Source organism: Onychomys torridus, chromosome 10 (genome assembly GCF_903995425.1).
Source record: "Onychomys torridus chromosome 10, mOncTor1.1, whole genome shotgun sequence".
NCBI classification, from domain to species: Eukaryota; Metazoa; Chordata; class Mammalia; order Rodentia; family Cricetidae; genus Onychomys; species Onychomys torridus.
The window spans coordinates 1003310-1025419 of NC_050452.1; the positions used below are offsets into that span (position 1 = coordinate 1003310).

Consider the following 22110-nt stretch of genomic DNA (forward strand, 5'->3'; position numbering starts at 1 on the left):
TGGAGCCAGCCTGCTCCCAGGGTCAGTTCCTACCTCATGATATAGTTGTGACAACTGTAGATACTCAGGAATGGGCTGGGCTATATTAAATGCTAATAAGTAAGTGCCATGAGCTATATGAAAAATTAGAAATGAGACATTATCTTCTATAATCTGTCGTATAACCTCCTGCCACACATGTATAAACCCTGTTAGGATTTTACTCATTTATCTTTTTAGTTTAGAGTATACTGGTGATTGGACCATGGACACTGCACATGCTAGGCAAGCGCTGTACCACTGAACTGCACCAGCCCTCTTTCTATATTGTATTTTGAGTCAGGGTTTCACTTCCAATGGTCTAGGATAGCCCTGTGTAGATCCCCTGCTTATACCAAAAAGCCCAGCTTAGAATTTTTAAATAACAACCCAAGTGTTGAAGAAAAGATTCTTTCATTCAAGAAGGAAAGTTGATTTAGATGGCTTCTAAAGGATTGTTCAGCTCTGGTAAATTTCTGAAATGATTTGAATTGAGAATGCATCTTTGATGGAGAGTGTAGCAGGAACTAATCTAATGAGCAGTTATAATAGTCTGGATGCCTCTGAGTACTTCACCATCCTGTTTGATACCAGGCAGCCTTTAGGTGAGTCCTTAGGATGTATGTGTATGATTGGATTTGGTAACAGCCATACAATGCCCTTCAAGGGTGGAAATGTCAGGGGAAACCAAATGCCCGTAATCATTGACCCACACAAGAGCTCCTACTGCTTTTCTGCTTTGCAGCATGCTCTTTGTGGAATGAGTATGCCTGAAGGCAAGCACTTTCTGCTACCATGGAGTCTGTACAAACTGTTAGACTCAAAAAGGCTTTGATGTAGGCAGAAAGGTGAATGAACAAAACTCTAAATTCAGGCGTTCCTCTCTAGCTAGTGTAGTCTGATACACTCTAGTTCCAGCTAGCTATAATTGATAAAAAGCCCAAAACCTTTAAACTGGTATTTCTCAGCCCTGGCATGATCAGCATTTTGGGCTGAATGGTTTTTGTTGTTGTTGTTGTTGGGTAGAGGCTGTCCTGTGTACAGGGTGTTTAGCAGTGTCCCTGGCCTCTGTACTTTAGATGCTGTTAGTACCTATCCTTCAGTCACCACTATAAAGAAAAGTCTTTAGGCATTGCCCAGTGTCCCCCAGACCATTATACACCACTTGTCTAAATAACCAGGTCAGTGTGGCTTAAAGAGCCCTTCTCCCTGCAGTCACCTCATGTTCCTGAGACTGAAAGTTGGCCCTGTTCCCTGTTCTGTCCCCACTGCTTCCTCCCATAGCTTGGCCAGCTACAGCAGCTTGAGCTTGGAAATCCTCTGGATTGTCTTCTTTGTCTGTGCCAAGGGCCTTCTGGTCCTCTGCAGGCGCCTGGCCTATCTCCTCTAGCCGCTTTGGGGTGGAGAAGGGGGAGTACAGGCATGATGTCATTTGCCTTCCCAGGAAGGGTGGAACAAAGGATTGGGTCTCCAGGGACAGTTTCCTCATCCTCAACTGGACCACTGGGTAGAACCTCCCCTCCTTGCTGCTGCTTCAGAGGTGTGTGTTGTACTGCACACGCTCCATTATAGGATGACACATCAGCTGGCCTGACTTTGTGTCTCTGCCCTTCCGCAGTCCTAGGGTGTTGTTCATATCCTTGAGCAGAATCCTTATGCCTTTTTCAGTGTGGTGGTGGCAACCTGTGGAGTTCTGAGTCTCTGAAACTGGGGGAAAGGCACATACAGGAAGGAGAACAAAAGTTCTCATTCCTTTTACTTTTCAATTTCTCTTCCTTTTCTTTCTCCTCCTTTTCTAGAGCTTCTGAGGCACACTGCAGCTCTGGGAAACCTCCTTACACAAATTTGGGCGTTTTCACTGTTCCCACCATTGACCTCTGTCTCTTCATGGGATGATGGGGGTGGGGTTAAGCTGTAACTCTGGGGCAGGACTCCTACTACTTCTGAACCTGAAAGAAGTCACCAGTGTTTCTTTAATGTGAGAGTCACTCAAAAGGACAGTGGTAGGCTGTGGGACATAACTGCATTTGTTTATTGAGAAATATTTTAATCTAAGCAGGTTTCATATTGATCTTATTCTCTTGATAGATTGGGTGTAGTAGTGACTTTGAACCCCAAATCCTTCATTAATAGTCTGGTATATCCATCAGGGGCCCTATTAAAGACATTTTCCAGTTTTTTGTAGCATATGCAAGAAACCATAATTTTATTTACTTATTTTGGTTTTTCAAGACAGTTTCTCTGTGTCACTTCAGCTGTCCTGGAACTCTATAGACCAAGCTGGCCTTGAATTCACAGAGATCCTCCTACATCTGCCAGGCAAGAAACTATAATTTTTTTAAAGAAATTAGTTAGACCTAAATATATCTGAATCCGGAATTATTGGTCCCCTGGGTACAGTCTATGAAATATTCCTAATTTGATGTGTCTCTGTACTCTGCTTTTGACTACTCTTTCAAAACAGCCAAACCTTAACCATCAACAACAAAAGCGACCCTCGCCACTGTGATGGTAAAGTTACCATCCATCATGATGATTGTGAGATTAATACTGCATGTGCTCTTGACCTGTCATGGTGTTACCAGCATAGCTCCTTTTGCAGGCTGCAGAATGCCCTTAGCTGCCTTTTCATACTTCCCCCAGTACCACCCTTCTGGCCCTTGGTTTCTGGTTAGTCCTTGTCCCTGAAGAAGGGCCCTCTTTCTGAGTGGATGGGCGGTTCCTCAAGGAAAGGCTGGACTTCAAGGACCTGCTAATCACAGCAGGAGGCCCAGGTACTTGGCTTTGAGTACAACAGTAGAAGCTTGTCCAACATTGTCTGTGCCTCATTGCCTCACTATGGTAGGTGAATGGAAGCGTCAGCACAGCTTTCCAGATATGGAACTGTTTGCTGTCCTCTAGCCAACCTAGGAACCCAGTACCCACTGACCATGTACTCTATCACTAAGAATGAGTTTTACATACTACCTGGTGGTCTTTTTTCAATTCAGCAGTTGTAAACATCATTATGGAGAGTTTGTACTGGGAATGCCTATTTGTGGATGACCCAAAGGGCCAGTTCTAGGAGTCAGTGTTTAGGGTGTTAAGATTTGAGTTGGACAAAACCTGGATCACTGAGGCTTAAAAAACTAATGTTTTCCAAATGACTTGAATTTTCAGTGACTGTATTCTGAAGTGTGTACCAGCAGGTTCCTCTTCAGTGAGTAGTTAAAAGTTTGGAGATGTGCATTGTATTCTTAATTTGTAGAAGACCCCGAAGGCAATCTCAGTATATTGTTGTAACACGGTGCCCTGAACGTACCTTCCTGTTGATTGCCTGGACAGTTATCGTTATACTTTATCCTGTTTACCTGTTTCCTCTGTTGTCCACAATACATGTGGACCCTGAATCACTGAAGACCCATGGCCTTGATTCACCGTCATGAGTAGATTTACCTTGTCAGGTGTTATCTCAGTTTGTACCAAGGGAAGCAGTTTCCTGCTGTCTCCCAAGTTTCTGTGCCTCATGCCCTTTCATGGATTGTGTAGTACTTTCTACTACACTCACCCTTTGGGGGGAGTAGGAGATGAGTATGTCACCAGAAGCTCTGTAGTCAAATTGATTGAGGCCCATACCGTCATCTGCTATATGCTGCTGGCTGCAAGCCTGGGAGTTGACTTGTGCAAGGGTTGTCCAAGTCCCAACATTCCAAGAAAGCAGAGCTAAGTGGAGGTTTCATTTGAGGTAAGTTTTGTTGATGCCTTCTTGCTATGTGGGCAGTTGGGCTTTGCTGGTTTACACCTGCTGTTGCCCCTACTGGGTTGGTGGTAAAGTGAGTTCTCCTCTGCTTACAGATGAGCGTGAAGCCGTACAGAAGAAGACCTTTACCAAGTGGGTCAACTCTCACCTTGCCCGAGTGTCCTGCCGAATCACAGACCTGTACACCGACCTTCGAGATGGACGGATGCTCATTAAGCTCCTGGAAGTCCTCTCCGGAGAAAGGCTGGTAAGCACCATTAAGTGTGAAAACATTTTTTGAAGAAACAAGTATGGACTTGTCTCTTGGTAAATTCTGCAATTAAAATTTTTTCTGGACAGAATCTTGATAAGTGAGGTAAGCACATTGATTCTGGGCGATGTAATTGAACTGTAATAATGTAGCTTTGTTTTTGAGATGCCTGCCTCCTCTGTAGGGAAGATCCTAGCTGATGGCCCAATTAAGGCAGAGTGTTAGCAATGGAAAGGCCAGTCTTGGATGCTGGCTCTGAGATGAATCTGCTGCTTACATGAGATCATAGGAGGAATTCTAAATTTATGTCTTACTGATGATTCTTTGGAAAGTCTGAGCTGGCATCTCAAGGTGGCAGGAGTTGAATCCAGTGTCCTCTGGCAGTTTTCGTGTTCTTTCCTGCTGTCCGTTTGTTTTGGGGGTGACGGTACATGCTGACATTGTGTCATCTCCTTGAGAACAGAGCATGTGGTAAATTCACCCTTTTCTTCTGGCCAAGGAGATTGTTAGTCTGCAGTGAAAATTGCATCTCCAGTAATGTGACGGTTGTGCATGTACCTTACTCCAGAGAAGTCTAAGCCACTCCCTGTGACTGGCCCAGCAGGTCTTGTCTTGAAAGAGTCTACTCTGTTTCCACTAGAGCACACGTAGTTCCATAGGTGGTGGTCTGTCTGAGCCAAGCTGACGCCCAGGGATAGAGCCCCACATCTGTACTGACATCACCAGGAAAATGTGATGCCAGTGGTTGGCGGGGCCGCCAGAAGAGCCTTGTGTTTAACTTGATCTCCATCCTGTAACTCAACAGCCACAGTGGATCTTTTGCAGATCAATCCACACCTCTGACTGCTGGTGAGAGACTAGGGTTTTACATTCCTCTTTTAGGAGTCTGTGAACAGACTCCTTTTCTAAACATTGAAGATGGTATTTCTTTCTCTGTCCCCTCCGGTCAAGAACAGAAGGCAGTCAAGCCTCTTCTCATCTTTATTACATCTGTCCATGCTCTTCATTCCTAGAGGTGCAGGTGTTACTGCCTCATTTTTCTTTGAGAGTTTACAGGTCAAACTAGATCATAAGCCCCTGTGCAGATGGCTACAATAAGGTGGTAGTTTTGTGGGGCAGTAGTCCCATGTTGGGAGGTAAACAGAACAGTCGTTTATTGTGTTCTTTGCAGTGAGACTTGTTTTACAACCTAGGCAAGAATGACTGTGATGTGTGTCTTACAGAAATACAATCTTTATAACCAGACTTTTCTTTTTCCGGTCAAACCTTTCCCCTCTTCATTTAACCAGGTAAATTTTTATTGTTTATTTATGCTTTGATGGTAGCTTTGAAAAAATAATAAAAGGTCTCACAGATAGGGAATGGTTTGCATATTTAATTTTGTTCTGTCACAGTCTAGTCTTTTAGGCTGTGTGAAGTAAAATGTTTACCTTTGCATACCCACAGCTCAAGAAGACCATGATAACAATGTCTATATAATACATGATCGGGCCCTTGACTTTATCTAAGCAGGGAAAACAAAATAGCAACTAGCGAAGCATAATTTTTGTACTTTGCCATTTGCTGTTAGCAGTAAGTTTTTGCCCTGTTTTTCTTTTCTTTTTGATGAGATGGAGTCTTCAATTATATCCCAGGCTGGCTTTGAGGTCATAACAATCTTCCTGACTCAAGTTCCCAAGAGCAGAGATTATAATGTATACCACTATACTCAACTTTGTTAGCAACACACACACACACACACACACACACACACACACACACACACACATGCACATACACACACATCCATACACACATCCACACACACACACACACACACACACACACACACAGACACACACACATACACACACACAGAGACACACACACATACACACATACACACACAGACACACACACAGAGACACACACACATACACACACACACCCCTTTTTTCAGTGACTCAGAAACCTAGGAGAATAGAGATAAAGAATGGAAGATGCCCACCACCTTCATTCTCTCAGGTAATCAATTGAGATTTTGGGTTTTTTAATGGTCCATTCCGAACAGCCATCTTAGATTATAGATTAGACAGTTTAATTGCTCACATTCCAAAAGTAAGAAGACCATGTATAGTGAGGTAAAGTTCTTATTTATTTGATCATGGTCTCTTATTTGGTGTATGGAACTTTCTGGAAGAGACACAAACCACATTCTGTCCTTGGCTCCTGAGGCTGTTAGAGTTCATGGTGCCCCCAAAGGATTCTTGCATATTCAGATTCCAATGGTTAGCACTTCTGGTGTTAGTTAATGTCCCAGTTCACTGTGCAGTCAACCAATGCAATCTGTGCTGGTTTCCTGCACCTTCAATCTAAAACCTGGGGTAACAGACATTTGCACTCTGTCTGCAGCCCTGTCTCAGTTACTATGCGATTTAGTCTTTATTCCTTACCACCAGCTTGAGGTGATAAAGTAAATGTCCCAGTAACTTAATTTTTTTTTAATTTTAGATTCTGCTTATATATTTTTACTTTATGTGTATGGATGTTTCTCCTCCATATATGTCTGCGCACCACATTTGTACAGTGCCCACAGAGTCCAGAAATGGAGCTGGAGTCGTAGACCATTGTGATGGGATGTGGATGCTGGGAATTAAACCTGGGTCCTCTAGAAGTACTCTTAACTGCTAAGGTCCCCCAGTAACAGTGTGTGTGTGTGTGTGTGTGTGTGTGTGTGTGTGTGTGTGTGTGTAAGATAGAGTAGATGTTTATAGTAAATACGGCAGGGATGTTTCTAAAATATTCCCCTTCCAATGGCTTCTTTTCCATTTTGATATATAAATGTAAAATGAACAGACATTTAAGGTATTTAGATACCTTGTCCCTGCTCATCTGCCCTCTCTTTTCCTTTCTTCTTTCTTTTTCATACCTTTTTACTTGTTCCCTTCTCTAGCCTCATAAAACTACCACTCCAAAATTCTCCTGATTTGAGGGTATGTCCCATTTTCATCACTGAGACTCTGTGAAATTGGACCAAATGAGTGCACACAAATTTCAGTTTGGGTTTGGGCGGCAGAGCACACCTGCTGCTGAACACGTGTGATTCAGGGTAGTCCTCAGGAGTCATCTCTGCCTGCTAGATGAACTGTCTCCACCTCTGTTCTCTGTTTCTAGCCTAAACCCACGAAGGGACGGATGCGCATCCACTGTCTGGAGAATGTTGACAAGGCCCTTCAGTTCCTGAAGGAGCAGAGAGTCCATCTTGAGAACATGGGTTCCCATGACATTGTGGATGGGAACCACCGGCTGACCCTTGGACTCATCTGGACCATCATCCTGCGCTTCCAGGTAAGTAGCTTTGCTAAGGAGGCTGCCAGATTAAAGAACTTAGCCAAACTTCCTACACATGAGCTTCCTGTCCACAGGGCCCCCCAAGAGAGACCAGGCTGCTGCCACTCTGGAGGATTGTCAGAGCTACATTGTTCTGCATTTCACTGTCTCTGACAGACTTGACTTTCCTATCAGATAGGATTCAGTGATATGTGGCTCCTAGGGTGTACCCCAGCCCACAATTTCCTGGTACCTCTGAACATCTGACCTCTGCCATTCAGCTTTCAGTTGCAAAGGTCAAGCAGTGTGACTGGTGCTGTCACTTCTAGGCTGTCTAGACTTTACTGAATTGTGGCCATGTAGGCTAGGGGCTCCATTTTCACCTTGTCTTCCTTTGGGTGTGAAAGAGCGGTTTTCAGGAGGAGAGAGCCAAAAGCCTTATGTGTGTTTGACTAAGTGGTGATTGATGTGATAAAGTGCCTCTATATAGAGAAGCCTTTTGTGAAAAGACACTCAAGGTCATTTCATGCCCATGCCTTGAGACTTGTTTGTATGCGTTCAGTTCAGGCTGCCTTGGATGACCCAGGCATGCAGTGTTAGGGAGAAGCACCTGTGTTTAGGCACATGTTCAGGCTCTTCAATTACAGTTTGAAGTGCTGGAAAAACTCCTTACCCTGGTGTCAGGTCCCTCTCCCAACACACCCCCCTCATCCCAGCATTCCTGTCTCTGGCATGACTGTGTCCTGTTCAAACTCTGAGACTGTCCTGTGATCAATGCTTTTTCCATCACTGTTGCCGTTCTGAGATTAGGCTTCAGCTTAACAGTGTTCTGGATGTCTCTGTGGGGAGTTACAGAGGGCTTGTCATCCACCTTCACTGCTGCCATTGAAAAAGCATCTCAGTAATTCAGGTTCCCAGGGCCCAGTTCCAGGATTCTAATTAAGTAGGCTAAGCGAATTATTGTTGAAAATGTCATCTATTGCTTTGGCCTGTGCTGATGGGAAAATGGAAGAGCATTCTGACTGTGGCCCCGTGACAGCGGGTAAGGTCCCATGTCAGGGAGCTGCCATACACAGCCATTTTCAAAGTTCTCAGAGTGAACTGAGTTGAGGGAACACTGACTGTTGGCATGCCCTTTCTGTACATGAGCCTGCTAATACTTTCTCCTCTTGAATTGAGAAGCTAGGCTGCTGGCACTAGTGCATGACCTACAGTGCTGGTAGCTGGCATTGTGCAGTTTCTTTCACTGACTTTATTGTATTGAATCATTATTTGTGTTCCTGCCTCTTGTCCAAAATTCAGTTACAGGGGAAAAAACACAGAAGATAGTTGGGAGCATTTATCTAGAATCATGTAGCTGATAGGTGCCTCTTAATCTGAGAACTAAAATTTTGAGTGTACATGGTAGAAGTTTGACCTTGATGCATAGATCAGGCTTTATGTCTAATGTTGAAATTGTTTGTGAACTTAGAGAGTATGGAAGCAGAGCATTTAAGCAGGTTCTGTCTTAAGAGTTTTGTCAGTTTTCAGGAATATACATATAGTGCCTCAGCAAAATATTTTTCTGGTTTCTATGAGAAACCTTGCATTGGAACGATGGCTCTGCAGGGACATATATGATCTTACTAAGTGCTAGAGAAGCATTTAGGTGACCAACCAGTCATCTCTTTGGCTTCCTGTGTAGAATAGGAAACCTAATTCTGGAGGATTCTGAGGTGACCCTGGCAGTTCTTACTGATATTTGGAGCAAATAGTCTGCAAGGTGAGACTTTGATCTGCTTTATATAAATGTAGACCTGTTCCTCAGTGGCTGTCAGGAAAATGACTTGGGTGTTGGTTTAATATTTCTTTTTAAACTTTAGATCCAGGATATCAGTGTAGAGACAGAAGATAACAAAGAGAAAAAGTCTGCCAAGGATGCATTGTTGCTGTGGTGCCAGATGAAGACAGCTGGGTGAGTGAACGCAAAGGGCACTAGGCATCTCACAGGATTAAGTTCCTCTGTGGTCATCACTCAAAGGTGCTGACAAGTATCTTTTTCAAGGCTTCTGTTGAGAAGTCTTGTGAACACGTAAACAGCTGATATACTGACATTTCAGCTGGCTGTCAGAATGGAAGGAGTTCTGATTTATACTTGGAGATTGTCATATTTCCTTAGTTCTTTCTGTTTACCAGGGAAGCTCCACAGACCATTATATCTTAAATTAGAAAATTCTGGGAGCATTTCTAAGAATAACACCCACATACTTTTTTTAAATGCATGGGAGTTTTCACCTTTAATTTCTGTCATTTAGGGAGATTTGCACAGGAAACTGAGAAGCAGTTGTTATGTAAACCTGCCCTGGTTTTCCTTGAATTCTTTCACTGATACCCAATTTGAAGATACTTGTATAGCACTGCAACTTTCTGTTACTTAATGACATTTTGTGATTTTAGCTAATATTAAACCTGTAAAATGGATCTAGAAAAATGGCTCAGCAGTTAAGAGCACTCACAACTTTTCCAGAGGACTCAGGTTCTGTTTCCAGCATCCACAGCAGGTGGCTCAAAACTGCAGAAACTCCAGCTCCTTTGAGCTTCTGTGGACACCTTCATGCACATGGTGCTATAAACTCACACAAACATACATAAAGATGAATACATTTTCTTTTAATCCTGTAAAGTTGCTGATGAAATTATTTTAGAGTTCTTGGTTCTTAATGAGAACCAATTCTTTATCAGATATAGTTGGTTGTTCTCAAAACTGCCTTACCTTGGGGCTGGTGATACTTGCCATAAACATACTCACTATCAAGCCTGATGACCTGAGTTAGCTCCTAGGGAACCCACATGATGCTGTGAGAGAACTCATTCCCACAAGTATCCTCTGACCTTCTTCCTCCCAAAAGAAACAACCCAATCAGGTAGATATATGAATGTAAAAACTTTCAAAAAGAAAAAAACTCTGCCATACCCATAGGTGTAAGCAGTGAATGTTCAGCATGAAAACTATAAAGAGCTTATGTATAGCCCAGTGGTTCTCGCCCTTCCTACTGCTGCAACCCTTTAAGTAGAGTTCTTCATGATCTGGTGACCTCCACACGTTAAATTATTTTTGTTGCTACTTCATAACTATAATTTTACTACTGTTGTGAGTTGTAATGTAAATATCTGATATGCAGGATATCTGATTTGCGACCACCCAGCAGGTTGAGAACCACTGTTATAATTTAAGCAGATGAAAGCAAGTATGAAACTTTGTGCAACCACAGATACAAAGTTACTAGCAATTAATACGGAGTATTAATTCACTTGAGGCCAGTTTTAAACAGAAACGTTTTCTATGGACGTTCTTATTCAGAAAACATCAATTAAGCCCTGTATGTAAAAGAGAGAGCTGAGTATTCATATGACCAGGCAGTCCTAGCCAGTTTTATCCAGTGGTGTATGATTCAGATATGAAATGGGTCTGAAGCCCTGGCAGGTGGACTACAAAGTCACAGGAAGCAAAAGGCTGTGGACATGTCAAGATTATGGTCACTTTTTCCTGAGTAAGAGTGATGTTTAGATTTAGAACATAGTTCACATCTTTCATGGAATTGAATTAACAAGCAGATGTAAAGACCCACAACTGTCTATTTTATTTTTACTTCATAGCAAGCTGATTTTAAAAGAACATATGCTCAGACTTAATTGTCCTTACTGATATATAACCTTGAGTTTACAATGAACACAGGCTTTTTTTTTTTTTTTTTTTTCCATTTAGCCAAAGCATAAGCCTTTGTTTGGTAATTCTGTGCTTTGCTCTTGTGCTTTTTCTTTTGGCAGGTACCCCAATGTCAACATCCACAATTTCACCACTAGCTGGAGGGATGGCATGGCCTTCAATGCACTGATACACAAACACCGGTAAGTCTGAAGAAATCAAGGTAAGGGTAGAAGCATAGATATGTTGCCGTTTTTCTATAGCAGGTCTGGATGAGTTGTATCTCCTATCTGTGGCTCAGATACTGTGCCATAATGGAAATTCCTGCATTCATATGGAGAGAATGTGTGAGTTCGCTCCATTATCTTTCATAAAGTTTATCTTTGCCTGATAAACTTTAAAGATTAGTATTCAGAAGCCAGATATCACTGCTTGATGATTATAAGATACTGTGATTTTACTCCACGAAGTGTTATTGTCATGTCTCATTAGACACTTGAATTATTTCCAAGGTATAATGTTCTTTTGTGTACCACTGTCATTCTGTATAGACCTGACCTGATAGATTTTGATAAACTGAAGAAATCCAACGCACACTACAATCTGCAGAATGCGTTTAACCTGGCAGAGCAGCACCTTGGCCTCACTAAACTGTTGGACCCTGAAGGTGAGGACCCAAGATAGGAAAGGTTAATGTAAAGGCTTCTTATGTTGCGGGGGCTCTTACATGTGCAGCACACCTTGAGAAGTATCAAAGGAAGAGGAGCTTTAAATTTCTAGTAGGGCAGTTACTTGGGGTTTGTAGGGTGGGTTACATTTGACAAGGCTTTGAAAGATGGGTTCGAGAGAGAGGGCATGAGTAAAGGTGAAAAACCAGAAAAGAAGGCAAGTCTGATGATTGAGGGTTTCTATGGGAATGGTGTAGAGAACACCCTGGCCTTCACTCTGCAGGCTAAATATCAAACCTTTGACTGTCCAGCAAGCAGTGGGGTATCACTGGAAGTTGTTGGCACTCATGTACACAGAGACAGCCTAGCATAGGCACTCAGTGAATGCTTGTTGACCGATGTTCATGGGAATGTGCACTGAGGGTAAGTGGAGATTGAGAACAAGGGCACTCTTAGGATGCTGGAGCTTAAATAAGGAAGGGGAATGTGTGAGTAGATGAGACAGTAGCACAGTTTTTCTTAGGACTGACTATATCACATCTGTGTGGAACTGATCGCTAGTATCTGGGTCTCTGCAGTAGCCACAGCCTGTCTTTAGAGGACCAAGATGACCTCTCTGGGGAAGCCTATAAAATCCCCATTTCTAGATCCCAGTACAATGTGGGATTTCAAAAGAACTTTTTCTAATTTTGAGAAATATTTAAAATATGAGATGATTTAGTTTGTAATGCTAATGGCTTATAGATTCTCTCTGCTGTAAGCAAATATTAGAGAGGGACAAAAATGTGAGTATGTGAAAGTTCTTTGAAGTTCTTATAAATATAGAAATTGAACTCTCCAAGGGCATCTTGAGGTCATGAGGCAGCCAAACTGATTTCTTGCTCTTCTCCAATGTGTAAGATTTACTACAAGAAGCCAAGATACAGTTATCTTTGAGATAACCCATTAAGTGATTTCTTGATGTAAACAGAAAGCTAAAACTCCTTGAACTATGATGAGTCTTCATTAACACTCCTTGCTGTGAGAAGGTTCTCCTTAGGTCTAGCCTTTTGTATTTTTACAATGAGCCTCTTTTTTCCCCTCCTCCTCTTACACGGACTTTTTATTAACTCATGCATTAATCTTTCTAATCACCAACCAATGTAAAACAGAGATTGATATTTCTCAGCTCACAAGACTGGAGCTAAAAACAGCATCTGATATCTCCTGTGGTTTTGACCTTAATCAGTAGTTGTCCAGCGTTCCAAGGGATATCAATTAAAATGTATTCCTAGACAAGTTGGAGATTTTTTGCCTGTTACTCCTTTCAGGTATATCAACATTTTGTGTTTACTAAATTGGATGCAGTATGTGTGCACGTTGGTGGTGATGATGAGACCCAGGAGCTGTCCAGTAGGAACTCCAGCTGCAGTCTGGCTCTTGGTCTCATTGGTGCCGATGACAGTGGGGCTGGGGTTCTCATGTTTAAAACACTGGGCTGTTTACAGAATAGAAATAAGGATACATGTGGAATGTGTATTGAAAAAGAACCTGACAGAGCTGTTAGGAAACACACTTCTTCTATATGTCTTATTTTAATCTGTCCTAGCTTAAGTATTTCTCTCAACATCACCATTCTTGTGACTTGTCTTTCTCAGTCATGTGTTTCCTTACTCAGTGAGTACACATTAACCATCCACTTACAGGACAACCTAGTAGGATATAGGCTCATAGGCAAAAGACATATATATGAGTAAATAATAATATCTTGCAGAAGACAGATTGTGCGTCAAAGTCCCAGGACAGGAAGAAGACAGTAATTTTACCACAGGAATGAGAAGTGTCCATGTAACCCCTGAGCTGCTTTTGAGCCAGATAGTGAATCTGGGTAGAGAAGGTCATTTCGGGCAAATGCTAGTTGTAAGGAATGCAGGAATATCAGAAAGTAGGACCCATATGAAAAATGGTGAAGAGACATATTTTTCTGTGGAATAAGAAGCATTTGGAATGATGCTTGGGACCTAGAAAAAACCTGATAAATGTTTAAAGGAAGGATGGGAAAAAACGAAGAAAAGCTAAAGCAAGACAAAAAGAGTTGAAGGGACCATGCTTCACTCACCCTGAAGGGCACCTTTGTGTTCATGCTTCTGGAAGGTCACCTGGGTTAAGTGAGTGGGGAACAGAGAAGCCTAGTGAGGAAGCCATTGTTTCAGGTTTGTTTATGTGACCAGAAGGGCCTGAACTATGACATTAAGAATTCTGTCACTAACTATGGGTAAAAGGAGACAAAGATGTCCAGAGAAGAATGTGCCATAGGGCGAGATGGAGTGTCTAACTATACAACCCCATTTGGTGTTAGGGTTGAGGGTAAGGAGAGGAAACAAAGATGCCTTCTGCAGAAGGCATTTTGTGGATATTCATGTGGTGAATGAATCTGTGGTGTGCCTTCTTCTGCATTCTGCAATTAATAATGTGATGGCAGAATTTTCAAAGAATAAAAGTCTCTGGGCTGTTAGTACTGTTAGACAGTTGCTCCAGCTTGCTTCTGCTGCCCCGTGGTTGCATGGTGAGCAGCACTGTGAGCAAAGTCCTCTGTGGTTGCAGACATCAGCGTGGACCACCCTGATGAGAAGTCTATCATCACATATGTGGTGACCTACTACCACTACTTCTCTAAGATGAAGGCCTTGGCTGTCGAAGGAAAGCGCATTGGGAAGGTGAGCCTACACAAGTGTGGTAACTTGTGCACATCATCAGTTACCTCCCTGCTCTGCATCTGAGCCCTTCATCCAGTAGTAAGCAGTACTCAGTAGTGACAGAAATGAAGTAGAATCCTTGTTTTCCCAAAGGGTAATGAGAAGAAGTAGATTAATAGTACAAATCTACTATTAGAAAGGGAATTTCAGACACAAACTTCTTTCCTCATTCTTTACAGGAAATTGACTATTGAATATCTGTCTAAATTGGCTCTGCCATGTTCATGAAATCCTACTCACCATAATTTAAAAGCCTCAGTCTCAGGTCCTTTTCATCTCAGTGGCAAAGTTCCCCTCTCCTGTTTTGTTTGTTCATTTTGTTTTGTTCCTCTCTTTGCTCCCCAAACCAGATAGATGTCTCTTTGCGTTTCTAGGAATTACAGAAATCATCATAGTCTTTCCTAGAGGTCGGGTGGCTTCAGAACTAGTTCAGTTGAGTTAAGCTGTCACTACTCACAGATAGTAAACCTGGTCTGGGTGCCTGTTTGCACTTAAGTTAAAATGCCTCTGCCAAGGAACAGACTATGGGAAAGCCAGTCATTTAGTGTGCATGTTTCACATGTGCCTTTTCCTCGACCGGTGACGTCCGGGTATTGGTTTCCTGACCTTTCGTTACAGGTGCTTGATAATGCTATTGAAACAGAGAAAATGATTGAGAAGTATGAATCGCTTGCCTCTGACCTCCTGGAGTGGATTGAACAAACCATCATCATTCTGAACAATCGCAAATTTGCTAATTCACTGGTTGGGGTCCAGCAGCAGCTTCAGGCATTCAACACTTACCGCACAGTGGAGAAACCACCTAAGTAAGAGGCAGATTATTATGAATTGTCATTAATGTAGGAGGAGAGATGGCAGCAGCCAAAGGACACCTGTTTTCTGACTTCCATCATCTCTTCTGTTAACTCAGTGTCCTGTTTTCCTCCTTGCCCGAGTCCTGGTTGCTGAGACTTCTCATACATTGTGTCTCTCCTGAGCTCTTGTAGTAGGCTGTACCATTGAAACACAGGATATGTGAGAGCCTAAGGGATGATACAAGTCCTCAGTCCCTTCTCCAAAACTCCTGCACTGAAAGTCTTTTTTAAAATTCTACTTTAGGTTTTAGAAAAGTAACACAGTGAAGCCAGGTGTGGTAGCAAGTACCTGTAATTCCAGCACTTGGAACACTGAATCTGGAGGATCCTGAGTTCAGGTTTACTTGGACTACATAGCAAGATCTTGTCTCAGAAAAAAAAGAAAAGTTAGTGATACAGTGTATGTTATAAAACTCTGGGTCTGAGAAAATACCCTATTATCAAGTATTGTGTTAGGTAAAGGCAACCATTGCATAACAGTTGAAATCAAGTTATACTACCTAAAATAGTTGGGTTTTTCTTTTCTTTTCTTTTTCATGTATGATGTACATACACGTGTGTTCGGGAATGCACATCTGTGTACACGAGGCCAGGGGAGAATGTCTGGTGTCCTGCTCTGTCGCTCTGCTTTATTCACTTTCCTGTGTCACAGTTGCCCTCCTGCTGTCCGATCAGTGTAGCTGTGCCAGCGTTTAATGCAGGTGCTAGAGAGCTGAGCTCTGCTCCTTAGGTGTGCACAGCAAGTTCTCTTAACCTGCTGAATCCGCTCTCCAAACCCTCACATGTAATTTTTAAGTTTAGTATTTTAATATAATTATTAAGTAAGGATTATGGACTTTATCTCTTGTTGATTACCAAACTCCTTTTTATTTCTTCTGAAAATTCAGTTGTGAATTCTTTGGTGAGGGAGGTCTTTGAAACCCACTGAAAATTTAGCTTAGATATTTGAAATAATTATTGCTTTTTTGTTCACCCACCCTTCTCTATTTCTCTCTTTCTCTCTCTCTCTCTCTCTCTCTCTGTCTCTGAATGAAGTAAATCCATTGTCTTGGGGCAGCGGTTCTCAGCCTTCCTAATGCTGTGACCCTTTAATACAGTTCATGTTGTGATGACCCCAGCCGTAAAATTATTCTCATTGCTACTTCATAACTACATTTTTGCTACTGTCATTAATCGTAAATACTTGATATGCAGGATATGTGATATGGCAACCCCTGGGAAAGGGTCCTTCAACCCTGGAGGGGTTGCAGCCCACAGGTTGAGAACCACTGATCTAGGTGATTAACTTTGTGCCCTCGGTGTCCTCAAATATAAAAACAGCCACAAAATGATGCCGCAGTTCCATAGTTCATAAGGACCAGTTGCCTGACATATTGCTGTCTCACTAATACAAGCTTTACATAAATCAGACCAGAGATAGATGGATTTCATGACTGTATGAAATTGGTTTTTCTCTAGTAAGAAATGAATTTTCATTCTTGAAAGGACAAGGTACAGTAATGATTATGGCTGGTTTTTCTCTACTCAGGTTTACTGAGAAGGGGAATTTGGAGGTGCTGCTTTTCACAATTCAGAGCAAGATGAGAGCTAATAACCAGAAGGTCTACATGCCCCGAGAAGGGAAGCTCATCTCTGATATCAACAAGGTGAAGCTAACCCATGTGGTCATGTTTTGGTTCTTCCATCTAGCAGGCTTCAGGTTCTCTCTGCTTGATGATTTAGTAGTGTAGGAGAGTGCAAGGGTCACTCCCAGCAACCCTTGCTGTTGATGCCAAGGATAGCAGAGGGTCCAGCAAAGAATTGTGGTAGGTCAGTCCACTGGAGCTCTGCAGACGGTGTTAAGACTTTGTCAACACAACTTTGTTAGCAGCCTTGGCTCAGGGTTTACCTTTTTACCCAAATACTCAGTTTAATCCCTCATCTGTGTGAAGCAGTCAACTCAAACACCTTTACATGACAGAGAGAGAAACTGGAAGCTTGATTCTACATGCTTGGAATCTCTGCAGGTCATGGGCTTTAGATGCTGTTTGCCTCCATCAGAGAAGCTCTCAGACCAACTATATCCATTGTTGTGCACAGTATGCCTACAAGTATAGACTTGTACTGTGTGTATTATACCCAAATGAAAATTAGAAAAATCGCTGGACAGTGGTGGTGCATGCCTTTAATCCCAGCACTTGGGAGGCAGAGGCAGGAGGATCTTTGTGAGTTCAAGGTCAGCCTGGTCTACAAAGTGAGTTCCAGGAAAGATGCAAAGCTACACAGAGAAACCCTGTCTCAAAAAACAAAAAAAAAAAGGAAGGAAGGAAGGGAGGAAGGAAGGAAGGAAGGAAGAAAATTAGAAAAATCTAGAACTCTGTTCATTTGCACACAGAATCCTTTGAGCATTTGATGTTTGGAATTTTTTTAAAAACATGAAGTAAGACATTTTCAGGAATTAATTTAATATGGACAGTCAGTCAGAATTTTGAAAGAAAAGTTGAATTTTTAAAATGTGGCATGAATAAGAGTGGATGGATGGAGTGAATAAGAGATTTCTAATATGTTTACCCTAAGGAACATCAATTTATTTCTTTAAGATCACAGTTATTTAGAAGTTATAGTTGTATTGCTCCTTATCCTCAAACTGTTTTGTTTCCCAAGCTTATGACACAGTATCTTTTTGGCTTTGATAAGGGAATGTTCCCATAAGGCTATGTTGAGAGAGAAAAATATCTTTTTCTCAAGGATAGAAACAGGATTAATCTTTCAAATTCTTTGATCCTTTTAACAATACTCAGCTGCTGCTATAGCCAAGGATGGTTTCTTGGACACTGCCGGAAACCAGATTTTTATTTTTTCTCTCCCCACTTCTGCAGGCCTGGGAAAGACTGGAAAAAGCAGAACACGAGCGGGAGCTGGCTCTGCGCAATGAGCTCATAAGGCAGGAAAAACTGGAACAGCTTGCCCGCAGATTCGATCGCAAGGCAGCTATGAGGGAGACATGGCTGAGCGAAAACCAGCGTCTGGTGTCTCAGGTTCTGTCCAAATCACTAACACAAGTTTTTCTGAAGTAGCCAAGAAACACTGGCCCTCCCCAAGAGGCCTAGGACATCACTTACCAATCTCCAGTGTTGTGAAGTTACTACTGGCCAGTAACTTTTTATTTCCCACAAGGAGGATGTTTAAAATTTCTGATACTCTTTCTTGTCTGTCTGTCTAACTTATCTTAGACTTGGAAGGAGCTTGAGCAGTTTGTTCAGAGCCATTGAGTGTGTGAGTCATTCACATTCATGGAAGCTTTAAAACTTTCCCTTGCTCTTTTCCCTCAACATTTGACCAGCCAGCCCCACAAGGCAGTGAGACTGGTCATGAAATACGAAAGCAGCTTTTATTCCCTAGGCTTGACAAATTCCTACCTGTATCAGTGTCTTAAGTCAGGTACTGGATATGAGCCAGGCCTGTCTGTAAAGTGAGAAGTTGTTGGTGTGTTTGTTGTTAGGAAGACATTTGAACTCAGCCAGGAGTTTTTAAGGATCCTAGGGAAGTGAAAAACCAATGAAGTAGGAGACTCCAATGGCAGAGTTGGCTTGTGTACCGTGTCTGTCTGCCTCACCCCCAAATCCCACCCCTTACAATTCTTTTCATTGTATTTCTCTGTAGGACAACTTTGGATTTGACCTTCCCGCAGTTGAGGCCGCCACCAAAAAACATGAGGCCATTGAGACAGACATCGCCGCATATGAAGAACGTGTTCAGGCTGTGGTGGCTGTAGCCAGGGAACTTGAAGCAGAGAACTACCATGACATCAAGCGTATTACAGCCAGGAAGGACAATGTCATCCGGCTCTGGGAATACTTGCTGGAATTGCTCAGGGCCAGGAGGCAGCGCCTGGAGATGAACCTGGGGCTGCAAAAGATATTCCAGGAAATGCTTTACATTATGGACTGGATGGATGAAATGAAGGTAACACTTGATTAAAAGAAAGTAGAGGAGGCCAGAGCTGATTCAGCCAGACCTTTTCTTTGTGGAAGTCATTCATGCACTGGGCCCTTTACAAAGCCAGAGTGAGGCTATGTTGCTTACAAGCTCACAAGCTAAATGAAATGAGCCCTGTGGAAAAGTTGTAACAGAGACCACTTCATAGCCAAGATCACTTCATAGCCAAGATCTGTTGCAGTGACTTAGATCTATCTTAAATATATTCCAGTGTAGAGAACAAATTGTGATTTTTTTTTTTTTCCTTCACTGTTAACTTGGTCTTTCTGTGAACTAGTAGTACTGTTGAGGACTATGTATGCAGATGAAAGGGTGGTGGTAAGCTCAAGCCATGAGCTAGGAAGCCAAAATTCAGATCTTTAATGCTGTTTTGCTTTATCTGCTTTGAACAACCCCTCTTCATCTTCTTATGGAGCTAATGCTTGAGAAGGTGGGAGTGTGGCAAAACGGTGCAGGTTGGTAGGAGGCTGGGTTGCCTTGCTGCTTTGTGCTTTCTCAAACTCCATTGCTGGCAGTTCTGAGCCTAACGTCATGCCATTGCACCACAGCCCCACAGCCTTGTGCCTCTTGGTATCTTCTGATGCAAACCGTAGAGCGCCATCTTTATTTGGCAGTTCTTGAGCTGAAAGGCTTTTATCCTTGAGAATAGAAGAGAATAGTGTTTAGACAGTTCTCTTTTCTCTCAGAATACTGCGCTCCTTACATCAGAGATCTTGGTTACTGAATGTCAGTCTTCACCTGTGTCTTACCTCTTACGCTGTGGTGACAGAGGGACAGGGTCAGCTGATAACTATCAATTCCCTCTGCTGTCATCCCACACTTACAGTGTTCTAAGGTTTGATCTTTGACCTTTTAAAAAAGAAATGTTCATAAAGTTTAGCAAAAAAGTGATTTTCATTTTATAAATCATAATATACATGCTATAATTCAGTTAATATAGTTTTCTGAGAAATCTTAAGAAAAAAATAGAAATTTTATGTGGGGGTGATGTGAAATGGTAGATGGGAGAAAAATTGGCATGATGATGTGGTACCTAACCATAGTCTCCTTACTGGCTAAAGATGTGGCACCTGGCCATGGTCTCCTTACCGGTTATAAATGTGGCACCTGACTGTTGTCTCCTTGTTGGTTAAAGATGTGGCACCTGGCCGTGGTCTCCTTGTTGGTTATAGATGTGGCACCTGGCCGTGGTCTCCTTACTGGTTAAAGATGTGTATAAGCTTTTAAGTGGACACTCCTATTGATTACATAGCTAGCATAGGAACATGACAATAAGCTCCTGCGGGAGTATCCCCTTTCTGTTCTGTGCTTTTTAATGTGAATTTCATTTGTTTTTGCCAAGGTGGATGGTCCTTAGTTATTGTACCTCTCCTGATATAGATCGCCTGTTTGTTTTTTTCTGACTTACTTGGCATTGTCTTGTCCAAAGATGGCCATTGGCAAGCCAGAGGGAAGGTACATCAAGAATGCTGAATCTGCTTGCTCAAAGGTGATGGTACACTGAAATCAAGCTGTAGTTACAGGTGTCATTTCGGTTGCCCTTGGTGCACAGGTGCTGTTGCTATCTCAAGACTACGGCAAACACCTGCTTGGTGTAGAAGACTTGTTACAGAAGCATGCCTTGGTTGAAGCAGACATTGCAATCCAAGCAGAGCGTGTAAGAGGTGTGAATGCCTCTGCCCAGAAATTTGCAGCAGATGGGGAAGGTAAGAATGGACTGTCCTAAATTATCTCCTCGACAATGGAGTACAAACCTTATGTGTGGCAACAGGACTTGTAAGTGACTACACCATTGTAGGTTTCTGGGAGGAATTTTGCTTCCAGGTTATAATGTGTGCAGCACAGTGGGTTTTGTTTGTTTGTTTTTTAATATTTGGCACTGTCTCTTTTTCTGAAATAGACACATTTTCCTTAAATACTCAAAATGCTGCTTGGTTTTGAGAACTTTGGCATCTAGCAGGGAAAATGCTGCCAGTGTATAATCAATAAAGATGTATACTAACAGCCTACTATGACTACTCCAGGGGCTCACAGCTTTGACACCTGGTCACATGCTGTTTAGAAGGATTGTTGGGCCTTGCTTCTTAAGAACCAAGTAAACACAGCTATAACATGAATTGCCAAGCAGTCTTATTAATAAAACCCGGAGCCAGATATTGGGGTGAAACCTGAAAGATCAGAGGAATAGAACAAGCCAGCCCCAAGTTCTTACCACTAGGAAATCCTCAGCCCAAGAGAGCTACTATCTGTATACTCACACCTATTTACCTTTGTGTGCCCTGCTGTCTTACTTCTTCTCTCTGCCCAGCTTCATCACTCCCTTTTTCCACCCAGCTCTATCACTTCCTGTCTGTCTGTACAGACCTCTATGGTTAACTAGTGCTGGGATTAAAGGTGTGTGCCACCATTCCTGGCTCTGTTCCCAGTGTGGCCTTGAACTCACAGAGATCCAGATGAATCTCTGCCTCCCAAATGCTAGGATTACAGGCGTGTGCTACCACTGCCTGACCTCTGTGTTTAATATAGTGGCTGGCTTTGTCCTCTGATCCTCCAGGCAAGCTTTATTTGTTAGAGCACAAATTGAATATCACCACACACAGCTGCCTTCTTTCATATGACTCATGTGCTTCCTTGATTTATAAGTGATCATTGTCCACAGTTAGGCCGAAAGAGCAGTGCATGGCATAGCCCCTTCTTCCTGTTCTAGTCAGTATAGTTGGCATTTTCTTTGGGCTGTCAACCAACTCCCAAATAATGACACAGAGACTTAATTATGAATGTTCTGCCTTAGCTTAGGCTTGCCCCACTAGCTATTTTAACTTAATTCAATCTTTGTATTCACCTACATTTTGTCTCTGGGCTTTTCACCTTTTT

At 42.4% G+C, this 22110-nt stretch overlaps 1 protein-coding gene across 4 annotated transcripts in view; it reads left to right on the forward strand.

Annotated features, from left to right (window-relative positions):
- Sptbn1 (spectrin beta, non-erythrocytic 1) overlaps nucleotides 1-22110 on the forward strand; it is a 162586-nt gene that overhangs the window by 100303 nt on the left and 40173 nt on the right. For all 4 annotated transcript variants that reach the window (XM_036200976.1, XM_036200977.1, XM_036200978.1 and 1 more), the window contains 11 exons: nucleotides 3853-4004; nucleotides 7161-7334; nucleotides 9179-9270; nucleotides 11124-11204; nucleotides 11553-11668; nucleotides 14253-14365; nucleotides 15023-15210; nucleotides 16787-16904; nucleotides 18117-18275; nucleotides 18901-19203; nucleotides 20789-20942. In XM_036200976.1, the coding sequence (XP_036056869.1) occupies nucleotides 3853-4004; nucleotides 7161-7334; nucleotides 9179-9270; nucleotides 11124-11204; nucleotides 11553-11668; nucleotides 14253-14365; nucleotides 15023-15210; nucleotides 16787-16904; nucleotides 18117-18275; nucleotides 18901-19203; nucleotides 20789-20942 (1650 nt within the window). The remainder of the gene's footprint in view (nucleotides 1-3852; nucleotides 4005-7160; nucleotides 7335-9178; nucleotides 9271-11123; nucleotides 11205-11552; nucleotides 11669-14252; nucleotides 14366-15022; nucleotides 15211-16786; nucleotides 16905-18116; nucleotides 18276-18900; nucleotides 19204-20788; nucleotides 20943-22110) is intronic.